The sequence below is a fragment of the Punica granatum genome, chromosome 5, assembly GCF_007655135.1.
Source record: "Punica granatum isolate Tunisia-2019 chromosome 5, ASM765513v2, whole genome shotgun sequence".
Classification (NCBI taxonomy): domain Eukaryota; kingdom Viridiplantae; phylum Streptophyta; class Magnoliopsida; order Myrtales; family Lythraceae; genus Punica; species Punica granatum.
This window is the reverse complement of record NC_045131.1, coordinates 29129005-29149107: the sequence shown is the minus strand read 5'-3', so window position 1 is coordinate 29149107 and position 20103 is coordinate 29129005. Positions and strand designations below refer to the sequence as shown.

General features: G+C 37.0%; 2 protein-coding genes across 2 annotated transcripts; one reads left to right on the top strand and one right to left on the bottom strand.

The window, feature by feature from the left end:
* The first annotated feature begins 16446 nt into the window (after positions 1–16446).
* LOC116209709 (MYB-like transcription factor ETC1) lies at positions 16447–17404 on the top strand. Its single transcript, XM_031543446.1, has 3 exons — positions 16447–16622; positions 16777–16861; positions 17080–17404. Exons 1-3 carry the CDS (start codon positions 16571–16573, stop codon positions 17165–17167), a joined length of 225 nt encoding a protein of 74 aa, XP_031399306.1. The 5' UTR covers positions 16447–16570; the 3' UTR covers positions 17168–17404.
* Positions 17405–17596: 192 nt separating this feature from the next.
* On the bottom strand, positions 17597–19160 carry LOC116209708 (cysteine-rich PDZ-binding protein). Its single transcript, XM_031543445.1, has 4 exons — positions 18936–19160; positions 18703–18820; positions 17948–18039; positions 17597–17845 (listed from the first exon to the last, which is right to left on the bottom strand). The coding sequence occupies exons 1-4, from the start codon at positions 18949–18951 to the stop codon at positions 17781–17783; spliced, it is 291 nt and encodes a 96-aa protein (XP_031399305.1). The 5' UTR covers positions 18952–19160; the 3' UTR covers positions 17597–17780.
* Between the last annotated feature and the right edge of the window lie 943 nt (positions 19161–20103).

Below are 20103 nucleotides of genomic sequence, written 5' to 3'. Positions count from 1 at the left end.
TACAAACACATGGGCTCAACAGCTAATATTCAAAAATATGAGTTGTAAATCTTTAAAAATGAATTATTCCTCTGAGAGGGCATCTATATATATATATATATATATATATATCCACGGAAGAATTAATTAATGTACTTCTTCGACTTTCATTGTCGACATCTCCTATGGGTTATGCTTACCTACTGCTTTATCCATCTACCAATTGTCAGTAAGTTAATTCCACACTTAAAATTTTCATTTGGACTTATACGAGTTTAGACTCAACTTTCAAGTTAAAAACTCGAGCTGATAAGTTGTGAAGTCCAATCCCATATAAACCATTATATTTTCTTCCGAACTTCTACTTTCATATTCGAACTTCACTGGTGTGGTGTGGGCTCCTGCGCATACGCGGCCCCAGGATCATTACCATGGGCTCTGATACCATCTTAAATTTTCATTTGGACTTATACGGGATTTGACTCAACTTTCAACTTAAAAACTCGAGTTGATAAGTTGTGAAGCTCAATCCAATATAAATCATTTTATTTTATTTTTATGCTTTCGATGTGGGATTAACTTTTTTATATTCTCAACATAAATTATGATTTATCAAATCCATCGCACCTCGTGATGAGACTAATTTAATTTTTAGTAAAAGTTTGTCGAGAATGGAGAATTTCATTGAATTGCGGGCCTTCCGATCAGTATGTTGGATCGAGACGTCAAAATAACTTTGTTCTTATCTCGTGAGAATGAAAGAACGAACATGCATGCTGAGGTTTTTCTGCTCGGGGCTGGGACCCCTTGTTAGTTGTCTGCAACTTTCGGTTTTCTCTTTTACTTATTTTCCTACGTTCTTGTTATAATGGGCACCACCAGCTATTAGGAAGTCTAATAAAATCCCGACCAAAATCCAGATTCAAGTCAGCAAGTCGGCTTACTATGCACTAATATGATAGTAAATTTTCTTCGATAATCTAATAATAGATTTTCTTCATTCACAAGACTCAACCATATTACATTTCTTAAAAAATAAAAGATATGGTACCATCTGATTCAACCTTTGGTAATCTTCCTATATTTAAATAGAAGATGGAGACATTGCAACAACCGTGCGAGAAATTCAATAATTGGATCTTACTGATTTTCTAACAATATTGAGAACGAAAGCAAAGACTAATTCCTTATAACAGTTCATAAAATTTTGATCAACTTTGATGTCCGTCCACATCTCGAGACTTTCTTAAAGTAGTACCGTAATCGGACGTACTGTGAAAGATTATCGGCAAGAAGTAATCTCCAATACATAAGAATGTTGTTCAAACAAATAGTCTTCGACCTGACGGATCGAGATGAAGGACGGAGAGGCTATTATATATATACTAGTGAATTTACACGTGAAACTTTTTCATTCTTTGATAAGGTTAAAATACATAGTACTCGAACGACATAATATATGCTTGTAAAAGGATACAAGAATTAATGAACCACAAAATATTCATGAGCTCAAAATCGAGAAAATTCTTTTAGAAAAAGAAATATACGAATTATAGGTAAATTAATAGTATCTCCTTTTGAATGGATTTGTAACTACTTCTAGTCCGAAATCTATTCTTACTTTAAGTTATAAATAAATAAAATAAAAAATAGTTAATAATGTCTATGAAGGTTGGTGATCCAAAAAAGTAAAAAAAATTTGCCCTTCATATTATTTCTATCACGATTTTTTTAATTGCATGGAAAATTACAATTAAGAGTTTCGTATCATGTCTAGCCATCACTTTCCTGTCAATTTTAATGGATTTTTCTAATATGACACTAACATTGTAGATATGGCACATGGAAATCTACTAAGTGAATCCCATGAGTATTTAAATATTACATTCAAAATAAAAATTATTAGAACTAATAATATTCACAAAAAATATTTCTTGTAATTTAGTAAAATAAATAAATAATAATAATTTCAATAGAAACATATACATGTATATATATTGATAATAGTATTTACATATGTGTAATATAAAAAATATATATATAATTAGCATACTAATGACAAATCACTGTATCCAAGTATATTTATTAGTTTTTGTATAATTTTACGAAATTATCACCATTAATTTTTACTTTATTTAAAAAAAAGTAAAACTAAAGGCGAGAATAAAACTATAAAATTGCTCAAATAATTATAATTTCAATGGAAACATATACATGTACATCTATTGATAATAGTATTTATATATGTGTAACATAAAAAAGTACATATAAAATTAGCATATTAATGACAAATCGCTATATCTAAGTATATGGATAAGTTTTTGTATAATTTTACGGAATTATCACCATTATTTTTTACTTTATTGAAGTAAAAAAGTAAAACTGAAGGCAAGAATAAAACTATGAAATTACTCAAATTTTAAACTCACTTCTTTTATCTTGCTCCACAATTAATTCACACATGGTCATCTTCCACTATACTTTTTACTTATTTCTCTTCAACCCTTAATAAATGAAATAAGAAAACAAACAATACACTTTAGATCCCACCTAAGGTACAGAAATAAATCATTTCAATAGAATATCCTAAAGAAAAAATAGAGAAGTGAATTCAAATTTTCAACAAATGTTTACAAAATAATTAATATAAATATTATTTTCAAGAATATTCTTGCAATGACACCCATAACTCGAAATTCAGAAAAAAAATAAAAATAAACCCAACCTTAATCAATCAAAACATTCTGAAAGTTAAAGACTTTAAGGGTTGGGTTTAAGTTTTAAAGAAAGAAAATTGGAAGGAAGTTGATCAGACCCGATTTTATATATATATAAATTTGTTTTAGTAATTTATATTATATATTATAATTTAAACTTAATAAATAAAATAAGAAAACAAACGATACACTTTAGATCCAACCTAAGGCACAAGATTAAATTTAATTTCAGTTACAAACTAATAAGTTGTATTCATAATCGATATTAAATTTACGTTGGATGCTTATCTCTCCATTTTTACACACGCATCCTTAAGGAGTAAGAATGAAAATGTACCTAGAGCTCGTGAAAGGAGGACATTAATAGCATGAGGACTCTAAACTTGTGCAATATTGTTAGCAGGAGTTTGTGGCAGGCATTATTGTGGCAATGGATAGAACGGTAGACGATGTCTATTGACAGAAGAAAAAGAAGAGAATCAGAATAGATAGAGAGGAAGAAACCTGATATAAGAGAAAATAAAATAAAATAAAATAAAAAATTAACGATATGGTATCTTTTTTATTTGAAGCCCTTCTTCTCTTTCTTTCTTTTTTATTCTTTATGCGTACTTTTGTATCTATAGAATCCCATAGAAAATTTGATTGGGACTTTGAAACAAATTACCGATGGCATAATGTCTTAAATAATTTTTAAATAAACTACTATAAATTTTGAAAAGTTCGTTGAAAAATTGTTTGAATTTCTTCAGTATTTTCAAAAGAAATTAATTAAAGGATATATGTTAATAACTCATTAGAAATATCCATCCATAAAATAATTTTTAAAAATTCTTGATATAAATTTTGAAAATCCATTGATACAAATTTAAATGAAAAAGGGGAGAGAAGAATTGTGACCGTTGAATGAAGAAGTTATTTCATATTTGATATGTTCATCAGAGTCAGTGTTATTAAAATCGAACCGGACGCTGAATCGGTCGAGATATAGGTTTACGGGTTTATGGGTTCAACCGGAATTCGATGAGTTGGACCCCACGTCTAATTAAATAATAAATAATGCATAGAAAATTAAGAAATACTATGATATATTAAATATATACACAATAATTCAAATAATTGAAATAATGAATGAAAGAAAGTTTTTTATTAAAGTTGTTTCTTCCTTTATTATGCTTAAAGGGATAAAGAATGATCAAAAGTAAACAAATATGGCTATTGCCTAAATGACTAAGAGGCTAGGCATGTGGCTTTTAGGGAGGTTGAGGTCCTTGGTTCAAGTCACCATGCATGCAATATTAATTTTTCAATAAAAGCAAACCCATAGAACCGGCCAGTTCATATGGGCTTAGTAAAAAAAACCACCTGGTTTAATGGGATCACCGGTCTAAACGTGCAATTTCGATTTTCAGAGAACCGGATCGGACAAGGTGCTGGTTCCCGATCGAACTGGTCCGACCGGTCGGTCCGGTCCGGTTCTGATAACAGTGGTCAGAGTGAATAATTATGATAAAAAAAATGCTACCTATGTAGTTTTTATACTGAAAGTATGAAAGGGTGCCTTGAAATCAAAAGGTCAAAAGAAACAATATGAATAAGTTGGTTTTTGAAACTTGAAAAATATAAAAGGATTATGGTATAAGAAAGAGAATGCGGGAACTTTTTTTTTTCCAACAATTAGCAAAGTCAAAGAATAAAAATAGTTAAAAGGAGAAGTAATTCAAAACCGAAAGAGAAAATTTAAAAAAAATACAAATGTAGATAGGAAAGGGGAGAGAGGAACCATGAGCATTAAATGGAGAAGTTATTTCGTTTAGTTTCAGAATTAAAGTAACTTTGATTTTGATTGTGAAAAAGGACAAATGATTGTGTAGTGTGTTGAGTTAAAGTTAAAGTTAAAATTTTTGACTTGAAAAATGTGTATTTTTGTTGTGTAGTGTGTTGAGTTAAAGTTAAAGTTAAAATTTTTTGTGATTTTAACTGCGAAACCAAATGGAGCAGTCATGTTTGATGCGTTCGTCAGAGTGAATAATTATGAGAAAGACCGTGCTAGATAGTTTTTATAGTGAAGAAGTATGAAAGGGTGTTTTGAAATCGAAAGGCAATGAGAAAGAATACGTATAGGTTAGTTTTTCTATTAAAACGAATGAAAAAATGACATGCTATTGAAAAGATGTGATCTACGGTAGTATACGTATTATTTAAGTAAATGGTAAAACAGTAATATTATTATGTCAAAAATGAAAAAAAATTAGAGAAACACTTTGGGAAGGGTTATTTTTTAAAAGAGATGTACAAAATTTAACTCGACTGAGGTAATATATGATAGAATATGTGAGGCAACGAATGTTGAGAATGAGCGATGAATAAAGAGTCAAAAATGTGAGAAAAAATGTCATACTAATAGAGTGCACCAAAAGTGTCCGAGTAAAATGTATGAAAAGAAATGTAGAAATTCATAAAGAATACAAGTATTTTTTTGAACAAAAATTGAGAAAATAAAAAGTTTTGAAAATAATCACATAATTTATCGCGATGAGACAAATAATGTATGAACTTCCTGGGACAATAGAAAGCAAATATATGTTACAACAAAATTTTGAAACTAGAAATAGTTATGAAATAATAATAGAGCAGATATACTTATAATGAATGGCTAACTCCTTTGAGAGATATGGCGTTGAAGCTTGCCACCGCGTATGGTTTTGACTCCAGGATTACTTGGCTTCGACCTCGGGGAATCCTATTGCACTTCCTTAGCCTCGCCTAGAATTGGTATCAGAGCCTGGTTTTGTAGAATTACTGAAGAACTTTTACCTTAATGCCTGGAGTCTCATAATCATGACTACACCTACAACTACTCCTTCATCTATAGACGTTACCCTCTCCATAGAGACTCCCTATCGGAAGTCTTTCGGAAGTAAACTTGACGCCTTCTATGAGGTATCTTACCTCAGTGAGGACGATAAGATCTCATCCACTAACCTCCCTCTCATCAACCCATATACCGCATTTTCCAAGCAACCTTCTTTCTCGCCTATCAAAAGCATTCGACAACTCATCCGCCAGTCTCATCACCGGGTCAAGAATATGTACAGTCTACGAAGTTTGACCAACATCCTATTCAGGCCTCGGAAGCTGAACAGTTCGTGACTCTCCAGATCCCTCTAGAGTTTCCAAGACAGTGGATCTCTCAGGGGTATACGCATCTTCACTTCGGTGCAATTTAACTTGCCCTTAGCTACCATAGCTAGAGGGGTTTGCCGTTGTGGCTCGCATGGCTTTGTTGGATACCAGATTTCTTGAGTATCAACATGTTTGCATAGGGATGATAGAGACTACCCTTAATGCTAGGACAGTCTTTGTCACCATGTTCCCTAATCTCAACATGGCTATCTCAAATTTGTGCCTCTTGACAGCTCTCAAGGTCCAACTCCAAATTACTGGAGCCCTCTAGGTTCAAGACTCTGTGGTGACCACTTTTCATTTCCAGATGGCCTACCAGGTCTAGAGCTATGCTCTGGATCTCTCTCTTCCAGCGTCCAAAGAGGCCCTCATCATCTTGGTAGATTTAATGAACACACCCACTTGAGTCCATGTTCCACAAAAAATCTCCAGAGCAGACTTAGTGAGGCTACTTTCGGAGAATTGGTCACTAACTATGAGCGCCTCTACCAGAACGCTCATTCGATCCAGTCATCGGAGCCAAAATTTGTAAAGAAGCCAGACAGAAAGGTCGTAATCTCTTTCGACCACCGTCCTGTCTAGAACCTAGAGCCATCCGCTTCTCCCATGTTCCAGACCATGATGATGATGCATCCAGCAAATGAAGGGCTGCGTGACAACCTGAAGGCACAGAAGCAAATGCCTCCGATCCACTCCTTTTTTAAGGGTGGGATGCCAGTGTACTTCTTCCAAGAGTTAGGAGGAAAGCACTGCTACTGGGATGTCTGTGATTGTGGCGACTGTGATGTCTCTCACAGGAAGAAGCGAAAAGAACCTCTTTGCTCTAAGGAGGCCAAGAAGGACACTGATCCCAAGCCAGACATAGATGTAGAAGCAAGTTTATCGATTTTACAGAAAAAGAAGGTGCTACCTTGCTACAAGCCCATTCTCAATTGGGTTAAAAAGCAGAAATGGGAGAATCCTGAAGAAATTCGGGAATGTCTCAAAGATATGATGCTAGCCTCTATCTCTGAAAGGCTAGTTCACAAAATGGAGCATAAAGGCAAAATAGCTGCCAATCCACAAGCAGCTATCGCCTATATGTTCTATCCAACCTCGCCAATTTACGAAGAACCGTTCCTATAACTAGGAAACTTTCCAGATAGCGAAGGCATGCATACCCATGCCTTCAAAGTCTCAAACACAACCGGACGGGATGAACAAGGAAGAACCATATCTGTCACCTCTGGGGAAGCTGTCCTAAATTGGTAGTCAGAGAACGCGGTCTCACAAAACCGTGTCTTCTCTTTCATTGGGACTAAAGTGGACTTACTCAAAGCACATGTTAGCCAGCTTGACAGCAAAGTTGATAGGCACCATCAGGAAATCCAGTCACTCCTTCGAGTATTGCGGAAGCGACTAAAGGAGATTCAAGATGCTCCTCTTGTCCCCTATTTTTAGATTGATTTGGACAGAAAGGAATAAGAGATTCGCAAGCTCAAAAACTAGATTGCAATTCTCTCTGGGACTCGAGCACCGTCACCACCATCACCCCCAACCACAAGCCTCTTCAACTTTTTGGAGAGACCATATGGAGAAAGTGAAAGGCCATCAATGCCTTTAGTGTTCTTTCCCTCACAGGAAGAACCACAGCCGAAAAAGACAAGGCGGGCTACTGAGGTAGCAAGAAGAAAGAAAGAAGCCAAGAAGGAGGTGTATGAAACCCCTCCTACAGAAGTCCCATCAACCTCCAAGCCTCCACAAGAAGAAGAAGAAGAAGAAGAAGAAGAAGAAGAAGAAGAAGACATCTAGGGAGCCTTTATGGTATTCCCTAACGAAAACCCTTTTAGTTCCTTCCTCAATGAACAATGCAGAGCTGATCAGATACTAGTAAAAGATGATGTGTCTAATTCAGCCACAAAGAAGGAATCTGAGACCTCTCATGAAGCTTCAGAAGACTCATGGGAGACCGAAGAGTCTTATCCCCCCTATAAAGATAATGGGAAGGGGAAAAGGAGTTGGCTCAAACGATGAAGTTCAAAATAAAGTAACAGATACCTCGCCAGCAGCAGTAACAGCACCGTCCAAAGGGAATCTTGTCTTTACCCTAGACGATATCCCCTATTCTAGATGGCTAGACATATTGCAGGAGTTCCTGGCCTATCTCACTACGCGGGCACTAACAGTTGACAGTAACCATGAGCTCATGTCCGATTTCGTATCTCGGTTTACTAGGACACTACTAAATTGGTGGACTGGCTTAGGGGAGTAGGATCAAGTTCAGTTCCTCATAAAGAACTCCGCAGAAGCTATCCATATTCTGCATGTGTTCTTTGTGGGAAATCCTGACGACTTCAAGGAGCTCAAACGAAGAGAGTTCTTCGAGAGAAAGTGTTGCTCCTACAAGAAGAAGCGTCTAGACTTCCACTTCAAACACATGGTCCGTCTGTTCTATGAGTTCAGCTCATATGTCTCTCTCATACAGGCTTTCCTTTCATCTATTCCTACACCACTTGCAGGAGCAGTAGAAAGGTCATTGCAATCAAGAAGAAAAAGGATTATTGACTGTACCGTTGGAGAAATCCAATAGGAAATCCATGTGTCTCTTAAAGAAGCTTATCAAAAGAAGGAAGTAATTAGAGAGATGCTAAGAGGTGATAGAGTAATGGACAAGGCCTGCAAACGGCCCAAGTTATACATCAAGTGCTCTGGAAGAGACAAGACCTGCAATTGCCCAACAAAGAAGAAAAAGCACTATAACAAGTGAAAAATTTCCAAGGCCAAGTCCAGAAGATATTCTGGAAAGAAATGGAAGTACCCGAGGAAGAAGAGGAAGTTCGAGAAGAAGTATTAGTCTTCCAAGTGCTATATTTGCAACAGGCCTGGTCACTTTGCTAAGAACTGTCTAAGAGCTCCAAAGTAAGGAGTGAAGCTAGTCCAACAGCTGGAAATAGCTACTGGCATTTCATTGGAGAAAGAGGATGTGGAATCCCTCTTCTCTCTAGATGAAGAAGTTGGATCATTGTCCATCGTGGCCTTGGAAGTTCTGACATATTCTGACTCTAGCTTCTCAGAGTCTGAGTCTGATACGTGCTACATGGCAACCGAGGATACTGAAGGGATTAACCTACTAAATTTAGTTCCTCACATTCCAGTCGCGGTTTACACTTCCAAATACGCAAAGTCTCTCAAGGTTATTGCGTTCCTAAATACTGGAGCTGCTCAAACCATCATGAACCCGGAAACAAGAGTGTTGGAAGCCGCATACCAAGCACTTCAGCATCGCCTCCAGTGAGGTGTCTTCCACCTACCTCATCAACCGACCTATTAAGATCCAGTTCTTTCTTGGATGTTTTCTCATCACCAGGGTATTGAGTTCAGCCCTACCTAGGAAAGACATCGTAGTTGACTGGTATATAATCACAAAAGTAAACAAGCTTAGGATGATGCCAGAAGGAGTCTATTTTAAGCACTACTTTCAACCGTATGTGCAAATCCCTCGACTCTTTATGGTGTAGGAAGACAAAGTCAAGCAGATCCTTATTGGACTGTTTCAAGAGCTTAAGTAGCAGTCTTGTGTGGACTCTCACTTTGAGTTCCTTGAGAAGTGTCCTCATCCTCTATGGAAAAATGAGCAATTCTTTGTAAGATTGTCATTCAAGAAGAATGAGGGCATCAATCCTACAAAGCCAATCACTCAGGAATGAACCTTGAGCATCAGCAACTTGCTACCGCCGAATGTGCAGAGTTACTCCGGCAAGATCTCATAGAGCCCTCTGATTCACCATGAGTCTGCGAGGCAGTCCACGTTAACAAGTGGTCAAAGCAAGTCAGAGGAAAGCTGCGCCTAGTCATCAACTACCAACCCTTTAACTATTTTTCTGCAGGATGACAAGTTTCCATTGCTTAACAAGCAAGCCCTCTTTACTAGCCTCTCTGAGGCTAAGGTGTTTTCAAAGTTTGGTATGAAAGCGGGCTTTTGACAACTCGGGATCCATCTAGAAGACAGACCAAAAACTCGGTTCTGTATCCCGAATGCCTATTACCAATGGAAGGTCGTGCCTTTTGGACTCAAAACGGCACCATCGCTGTTTCAGAAGGCCATGTGTCGTGTCTTTGCTCCTATCATGGATCAAGCCCTCGTATACATCGGTGATAACCTTCTATTCAACCCAACAGGAGAAGCCCATGTCCACCTACTCCGGCGCTTCTCAGAAATTGTCAAACCTTATGGAATCATGCTCTTTGAGAAGAAAATGGTAATTGGTCAACGGGAGATTAACTTCCTTGGGATGCAGCTTGCCAATGGCCAGTACCAACTAGAGCCACACGAGGCTCAAGAGCTATTAAAATACCCAGAGGAGTTACTCACCAAGAAGCAAGTCCAACAATTTCTAGATACAGTCAACTACCTAAGGAATTTCCTTCTTAAAATAGCCAAGCTCACTCGCCCTCTGGAAAAGATGCTGAAGAAGGACGCCCCTGCTTGGGGTCCTACTCAACCCAAAGTGATCAAGGAGCTAAAGGCTCAGCTACAATCACTGCCTCCACTCCAAATTCCCTTTACGAAAAAAAGGATCCTCCAGACAGATGCAAGTGACAGGTACTGGGGAGCAGTCCTTATTGAAGAACTCCAAGGTAAACGCCACATCTATGGTTACCGGAGTGGAAAGTTCAAACTGCCAGAGCAGTACTATTATTCCATGTTCAAAGAGATCCTGGCGGTTATAAATGAGACAAAGAAGTTCGAAGTCCACCTCATTAGACACAGGTTCAGGGTGAAAATGGATATGTCTAGCTTCCCCAAGATGCTGCAGTTCAAGCATAAACAATTGCCTCGCCCAAAGCTCTTACGGTGGGCAGAATGGTTTTCCAAGTTTGACTTTGAAGTCAAACGCATCATAGGGAAACACAACACACTAGCAGACTTCTTATCCATGAAGGAATAGGCACAAACATGGCAGACTCTGCAGGTTTTGCCTATTATCTACATGTTCACCACCCTGCGTGCACAGAACCAAGTCACAAGCGTTCATTAGAGAAGCCTTGGAAGGATTAGGGGAGACATTCCCCCTGAAGTCTCAAACTTGGTAAGGGAAAGAAGATTCCTAGTGGAAGCTCGCAACTTTCTCTGACATTATCAATGGAGAATATTCCGATACCATAGAAGACTCACTCTCCACCCGTTCGGGATGCATCCTCAGTACCCATTCATCCACCCATTCAAACACTCTGGAATTGCACCATACCCAGAGGACATGAAATGGTTCTACTAGTATTTGTGCTACTGCTACATCATTGGCATCCAGTTTGAACTACCAGAAATCCTCAGATTTCTCCGGCATAACTCTATAGTTAAGGACATGATCAACTACCCTACTGAAGTCAGGAATTCAGATACGCATTTTATCTGTTCCTAGAATGGTTTAGGCCACTTCAGGAGTAGGAAGCCATTTTTACTCAAGAAGCCAAAAGGTTGCAACCATTACCATAAATGGACAGGCACATTATTGTCTAGTTCCATCAAACATGGTATGTAGGTGGTCCCAGAAGAGGAAGAACTGCACAGACACGAGGAGAACCATCTAAATTCCAAAGGAATTACTCCTCAGAAGTCTAGAAGACTCTACTCACAGATATCTGTGATGATGAGCACGAATACAGAGAATTTCAACGAATCATCTGTGAGAAGAATGGTGTAGTCCCTCTGGTCATATGGCCACTAGCTAGGTCCCAATGGAGTGGGATTATCTAGGAGACTATTTGCTCACCAAGCGCATAATTGAAAGAGCATACAATGAAGAAAATCTTATTCCTCATCCTGACTCTCAGAATCCATATTCTCCTGACCCAGATGTTTTCATGCAGCTGGACCTTGATCCACCAGCTGACTCTCCGTTCTATCCACCAAACTAGGCACAAGGAGATCAACCCAGTTCGAGCTTCCAGCAGCCAACCCAGGTCACTGATCAAGCCGGTCCCAATTCATGTGCCAATCTACAAAACCGAGACAGCTGACCTCAACCAGTACTACCGACACCCTCACATGATGATGACTGGTGGGGTGATCTCATGGAAGAAGAATTCAACTGGGCCCTATACAAGATAAATCGGTGGAAAGAAAAAGGGAGCCGAAAGAGACGCAGCAGCGAAAGTGATAGCGACTGTCATAGTAGCAGTGATCCCGCTACCTCGGCTTAAGTATTTAATTTATTAAAGTCTTGTTTGTAATTTTCTTAAAAGTCATGTAATTAATGGCCTCAGGTCATTATCCTTATACGTCGGTTGTAATCAGTCTGTAATTTGCAACTAAACTTGTCGGTCACTTAGAAAAATATCTCTTTCTTGTTTGTGTCTGTTTGTGAGGAGCCTCACCTATATAATGTGAGCTCTCCCTCAGTTGTAATCATATCAGAATGAGAATAGAAATCCTTTTCTACAACATATCTCTCTCTCCATGTTCTGTTAAATCGCTCTCTTCTGGGCTAGGGGTTCTTAGGGTTCGATGTAATTCTTTAATACCAGAAGTTGACTTCGAGTATGTTTTGTGATTGCCTCGAATGAAAATCTTGCACATTAGAAAGAATGTCGCTCAAATAAGCGATATGAGGTTATCATAGGGAATCAGTAGTATTAACTTCTTAGGGTCCTCTTGAAGCCGAATTTAGGCTTTCTAGGATTGAAACGGATTACAAGGGCTTGAGCATGTTGCCGAGGGAAGGCGTTGAAGCTCGCCATCGCGTATGGTTTTGACTCCAGGATTACTTGGCTTCGACCTTAGGGAATCCTAGGCGGTTTATCCGAAAATGAGTAATGAAGAGAAAGAGCTAGTATGTATGTATATATATATATATATATTGTAAAATGCGAAAATTTTATTACGATAAAATTCGATAATTACACATTAAGAAATTATTAATTTATTTAAATTGATAATGATAAGGAATATGAGGTTGTCACAAAATCAAATTAAATGACCTACACATATACGTGTGTACATGTATGTAAAATTTTTAATTTAATAAATAACAGATGAAATCTGTAAATATGTATATTGAAGAAAATTCTCGGGATGTTACAAACTCTCCACCTTTAAAGAATTTTGTCCCCGAAATTCAAGTAATCGAAAATAAGTTTATATCCCACAGGCTTGGGAGATCGAAAAACCTAGGCTCTGATACCATTTGTAAAATTCGAAAATTTTATTACGATAAAATTCAATAATTAAACATTAATAAATTATTAATTTATTTAAATTGATAATGATAAGGAATATGAGGTTGTCACAAAATCAAATTAAACGACCCACACATATACGTGTGTACATGTATGTAAAATTTTTAATTTAATAAATAATATATGAAATCTGTAAATATGTATATTGAAGAAAATTCTCGGGATGTTACATATATACATATATATATATTAAAAATGTGTGACCAAAAGTCACTTGTCGAAAATATGAGAGAAAAAGTCACGAGAGTATAATGACATTTTATATATAATATAAATTTTATGTATAGTATGTATATAATATATATATATATATATGAGAGAAATGGACAAAAAAAAAGAAATTTGCACTTTAATATCATCTTTGACACCTCTACTGGTAGTTTGGATTAGGGGTTAGAAAAAGTTATTTATAATACATATATAACATGCGATCCAAACAAGCTAACTAATGTAATCAGGACGGGCCCAACTAATCTACTTACGAACTCTTTCTAACACAACAAATATAGTTGCATGGATGATGGTGGACGAGTCGTATTTGTTCTTAATTAAGTATACTAGGCATTTGTAGGTAGTTTGATGTATAGAAAGGTTAGCATTGAAGATTTTAAGTAAATACATACTTTGTATTCATTATTCTTGATTTATGTCATTTTCATTTCATTAAAATAATGTATCCAATGGATCGAGGTCTCCAATGGTTATCAGCACACAGAATCATGCCAAGGATACGGCCGCAAAAGAACAGAGCACTAAAGAGAAAGAGAAACCTCCCAGTCAATGCGTCATGATGCAATTTTCCTTTTAATTCCACGTTTGTATTAATCTCATGGGAATAAGAAGGGATTGAAAGAAGATGAGAATATGAGATAGTGAAAGCTTCAGTGTATATATATATGTATATGTTCTTGGACTTGCTAGAAAGTCCTCCATGAATATATTTGTACAATTAATTTCAGCAGTTTTGGAAAGATTTAGATCTTTTTGTCAGAACAATTTTCCTGAATTTGTTGCTGGACATCTTAAGTTATTTTAGGATTTTATAATGTTATTTCGGATATATAAGTCAATTAAAAAATATCTTAGGCGAAAAAACGAATAAATTAATCCTTTCATTAGTTAATATAAATTTATGACTAATTATGCTTATACTTACGTTGATTGGTTGCTGCAATTTTCATCGGTATTTCAGCCACTTGACGAAAGAAATAGAATCACCAAAAAAAAAATTTCGTTAGCTCCAATACTAATCTAGGATTAGTGCAATCAAAAGAAATTAATGTAATTTGAAACTTGCCGATCTTGCTCAGATATGCACAAAAACCGAGTGCACCACTAAATCACGATTAATATTGCACCCGCGCAAGTGCAATCACGCACACGTTTGATATTGGAAATCAAATATACAGGAGACTCCCTGCCTATCTTCTTGAATAGATTGACACGATTCGCTATATAAATAAATTCAAAATTCTTTTTTGCCACTAAAAACTGTGATGTGCTATGCGTATGACTCACGTCGATCGGGAAATAGACTGAAAGGAGCAAAATGCCTATTTTTATAAAGATCAGGGGCATAAATGTAAACTTTTCACTCATATTTTATTTTTTTTCGGTAAGATTCATATTTTATTTATCTCACCCACAGGTGCATCATGTTCTTTTTTTTTTTTATCAAGCAGTTAAGTGAACCATTTATTAATCCACAGCAAAAATGAATGCAGGTAAAATGCCTGACCAAAAATTACCAGAGCCGAAACAAACTTTATTCATCGGGCAAACTACAAAAAATAAGAGGAGAAGCATCAAAGAAAAACATATACAATTGTAGTTTGGTATCTTGACACCATTAGATCCGATCATTATTTGCTAGCGATACTTCATCGTGGACCCCAATGAAAATGGGAAGAAGAACATCCTAAATCCACGATGAAATTTTACTCCATAATGAAATAGGGCAGTCAGGGTATCTCGAGCTGGCATCCGAACGCAAAATTTCACCAACAATCACAACCAACGGTCATAATAGGTGCATCATGTTCCTACCCTTACGGGAATATACCAAATAGAATTAATGGGATAAACCTGCAAGTATATACTTAAAGGTAGGAACAATAAAAGTCTTGCAACTCAGCTTGATTAACAATAAAAGTTACTGAAGGATATTAATAGAGAAATTAATAAAGAAAGTGGCTGAAAATAGGGAGAGAGAAAAAAAAAGGACGAAAAAAAAAGTAATTAAAGTTACTGATGTAGAAGTATAATTTTCCCCCGTTAAAGTCTCTGCCATTAAATTACATCCAATACAATGCTTAAGTCCTTTGTTGTTAAGTGATATCTCCCAGGCTTCCAGACTCCGCAATTGCAACATATAATTTGTGCTCGGTTCTGGTCCGTCTATTATCAGAAAGAGAATAAACGGCTATTATAAAATCGGTCTTTTTTCACATTTGGGTTTTTGAGTCTCTAAACAGGATTTACACAAGTACACCCTAAATCATTAAAGAAAGACCAGTGTGAAAGGCTAGTGTGATTAATTATCCCATGCAATCATTATCTTCACTATCATCATTATCATATTAGTATTGTTGTTGTTAGAAATGTAATAGGGTCTTTCTAGTATGACATCAACTCACGATAATAAGTACTTTCAATTTAATTATTTAGTATTTTTAATAATCGTTATTAGTATAAGTATTTTTTTTACTTTTACTTTCAATTTAAGTGTTTAGTATTTTGTATAATTTATCACAAATAATAAAAGTATAAACACTTAAATCGAAATACTAAACATTTAAATTAAAGTATTAAGTATGTCATGAAGATTCAATGTTATGATAGAATTTTCTTAATAATGTAATAGCAAAATTTCATAAAGAAGTATGTGTATTTTTTAATTAATTTATTATAGCGATTTGATAACACATCAGATTTCAACTACCTATCAAACTTGCATAAGGGTATTCAGCTCAGCTCCTCATAAATAATGTTTCAACTACCAGTCTTCTCTCTTTCCACACCATCCATTCTCCACTATTGAGAATGATATTTTATATTTACCCCATGCCTTTCCTATTTTCTAACCTTTTTTTTTTTTGTGCAATCAAATTACAAGATTTCTTCCATCCGTTGGCTGATACTAAATTCCTCTTTAGGTGTTAATTGATCCTGACTATCAAGTACTTCTGATAAGTTTCGTGCACTTGCACTATAGGTAAAATTCACCCTCATGAAACGCGATTAGTTAAGTGTGGTATCTCGTGATTCCTATTTTTGCTTTCCTAGTAAGAATATGATACAGCCCTCTCTCTCTCTCTCTCCCCCTCTCCATTATTAATATTTAAGCGCCTCCATAGTCCAATTGTCCACTCAAACACACCTCAACATCAGCATCGCCTTCTTCTCTTTCTCTCTCTTCCTTCTTGTTCACACAAGCATCCACTGAGTTCCCCTCAGTTCAGGTGTGGCCTTCAATGGCGGATTCCGAACATTCTTCCTCCGATGACACCTATGTTGACTCCAGAGGTACCCATTAGTTTGACCATTCCTTGTACCCCTCCATTTACTCTGCTCTTGCATTCTCTTCTGAATACATTCTAGAAGCATTCGGCTAATTCTTCTGTCGTGTTTCGTTGATAAATTGCATCTTTTGTACTGATGCCGATGTTCGTTTACTCAGAGGAAACGAGCCAAGAATCGAAGCTAGAGTTCTCGGATGATGAGGAAACACTTATCATTAGGATGTACAACCTTGTTGGAGAAAGGTAAAACCTTTTCCCTTAAGTTCCCCTGCTTTGTGCTTTAAATAAGTTCTTACGTCCGATGTTTAGTCCTCGGGCACGAGACATGTAGCTAGTTCGATCTAGGACCCACGGGCCCATATCGTTACACGTCATTCAATCTAGGAAAATCGATATTGTTCGATCAATTGCTCTGAACCCTATTGCTGATAAGAGTATTTTCTCGATCCGCGGGTGCGCAGGTGGTCTCTGATCGCTGGAAGAATCCCGGGAAGAACCGCAGAGGAGATCGAGAAGTACTGGAACTCGAGATACTCCACCAGTGAATGAAAGGAAATAAAATATTAACTGATCAGAGCTAAAAAGACCCACAAACTTCACTGTCAAGTGGGGAAAACATGAAAATGTCGTCTTCACAATTTCTCTCTTTAGAAGTTGGTGTAAAATATGTCTCCACCTTTTCGATGTATAGAGTAGTTATGATGTCCCTGTCCCTCACTCTATCAGTTGTATAATGTACAAAATTCTTGTCCAATGGAATTATCGTTATCGAAGTGTTCTAAGTGAGGGATCAGCATCATTCTATTGGTTTTCAATTAAAAACTAGCCAAAACAATCATTTTCTGTCCATAATCTAGTTGGGACTTGCTTTTCTCGGCAAACACTAAACGAGGAATAGCGGTTACTAGAGGGTGCAGCACAACAATCCGAACTCGTAATCAAATGGCAGCTGAGATAACTGATAACAATAGCAGCAAAGGCAGAAAATGATGCTAAAGCCAAGCTCTTATACACACAATACATATCATTTTCGATTCACTTTTACAGCCTAAATCACGAGCCTGGCAAGCTCGAAATACAAGGGTTAGCGGCTCAATACAAGAAAATGAAATCGTGCTCAAGGTACTAGCATTAAGAAAGGAAGCAGAGATCTCGCCTATCATTACACATTGCTTTGCTTGTAAACCTTGGTGTCAAGTACTTGTTTCCCGCACATCGCGCATACCCCTACAAAAGCCTAATAACTTCAGCAGTTGATACCAAAAGCACATACATATAAACACACTCTTATATATACTATGATGAAAGCATAGGGACTGAAATCAGCACCTTTGCTATAGGCACAAGTGTGGCAGTACTTGGCGTCTTGGTGTACTTGCTGCTTGCAGATGATGCATTTGGTGTTCCCGTAAGGAGTCCACCTGCAAGTTAACAAAATCTGTTCAGTCGAGGCTACCTGGAAGTACTTTGAGTCAATAAGAACAATGAATTTAGCCTCCAAAGTAGATGAAGAATTTGTACACGATGGATTCCACGAATACATAAAGCATAAGGGAATTCAGTTTCAGACAACACAGCACAGCACAAGAAGTGCATTCATTATTCTCAACTACATCGGAGGCGCTTCAAATTTGTAACCACAAAGCAACCACATGCAGCATCCTGATCGCTTTCAGAACTGAACACATTCTTAAACTCATGAAGTAATCTAAGCTTACGCTGGGTAATCAACTAAACTTACTCCTTTGATATAGTTCTATAACTCATCGATCTGAGATGATCACCGACCCATAACAGACCATTCCTTTAACATTCTGAGTAAGACAGTATGCCCGATTTTTCCCAGAAATCAACCAAAGCAAATAGGAAAGGAAGCAAATAGGATCCAAGTCGATTCTCGACATCCTTGAGCTGGTAATTCATTGCATTCTGTATTACCGCGCATCAAATTGGACCCTTTCAGCAGCTAAAGGATTGTCCGTTTCCAATGTTTCGCAGAACCGATTGATCCCACTGGCCTAAATACACACACGGACACTGAGATCGACAGTTTCTAGGGTTGAGACAAGAGGAAAAGGGAGGACCTTTTCTTTTTGGAGAGGAGCTTGTTCTCGTTGATTTTCCGGCCACCGCCCTCGGTAGTGTTGCTGGCCCCTTCCTTCCACTTGTCCGGCACAATGACCTTCGACAGCTTCTTCTCACCTGAAATCGCAAAAAATTCGATTCTTTCAACTCTTTAAAAGATCAATTAATCCAAAATATTGGGGCAATTCAGAGTCGAGATCGCGCCTATTGGAAGAGGGAACGAGGGGCTTACACTTCTCGCACACCATAGTCGAGCTCCTGAGCTGAAAATCCTCTTCTCCTCCGCCTCGCTAGCTTCTTACCGGTATCGATAATCTGTGCCCTAATCAACGGAGAAAGCTCAACCGCGGACGGAATTCCTATTCCAGTTGCGATTCCCTATTCCAGAGCGTTCGCTTTCCTGCTCCTTGCCCGCGCGACGATTGGTTTTTATGGGCCGATCGCGGGCCGACCTCCGACCGCCTCTCACGGCCCATGTTTATTTAATTCCTCCCCCCACCCCCACCCATCCATATATCTACATGTAAAATAGTAAAAACCGAAACGGTACGTCAAGATATGCCACATCACAAAGAGCATGTCAGTAGTTGCAAGACCTTTCCGGTCACCACTTATCACCAGTAATAAGGACATGACAGTTAACACAGTATTGTGTTGCCACCTTAGTCTACAAGTTAAAAGAACTTGAACTCATAAGAAGTTATAAATCATATATTTATAATAGATTGAATTTGATTATTAAATGCTTAAAAGAATATTGCGTTCGAGAGAAAGAACCCACTTTTTGGCTCTATAGTCCCTCACACGAAGGGGAATTTCAGTAGGAAAGTTTTTCATCTGTTGTCCTAAATAAAACCTACGAGGTGTAATCTTGGAACCGTGTAGCCCATCATCATCTTGAACCTCAGGTAAGTAAATTATATCATATATAGATTAGAGGGTTATGATTTCATATTAACTAGAGATCAACATTATTTAAACAAACGATGAACTATCTCTATATATACGTATGAAAGAAAATACAATCATGTAATATATAGGATCCAGTGTATTACTTATTATCATTTCTTTTTGTTGAATGAAAGAATTTTATGAAAAATGGAGTATTGATATATCTGGTTGTTGCTACAATGGTTGAGCACCAAGATCGCTCAACATCGTTAGGTGAGAGATAGTATCCATCAAATACGGTGTTTTTACCCTATATATTTCATGATTTCACCTTCTTCTTTTTTTTCAAATCTATTCTATGCTTTTAAAATTATTAAAAAGATCTCATAGTTTACATTGTTTTTCAAATCTATTCCGGCATGTATTTTCCGTTAATGAAACGTAAATAGACTCCAAATCTATCTCATGGTTTTAATTTTTTCTCAAATATATCCTATGGTTTTAATTTT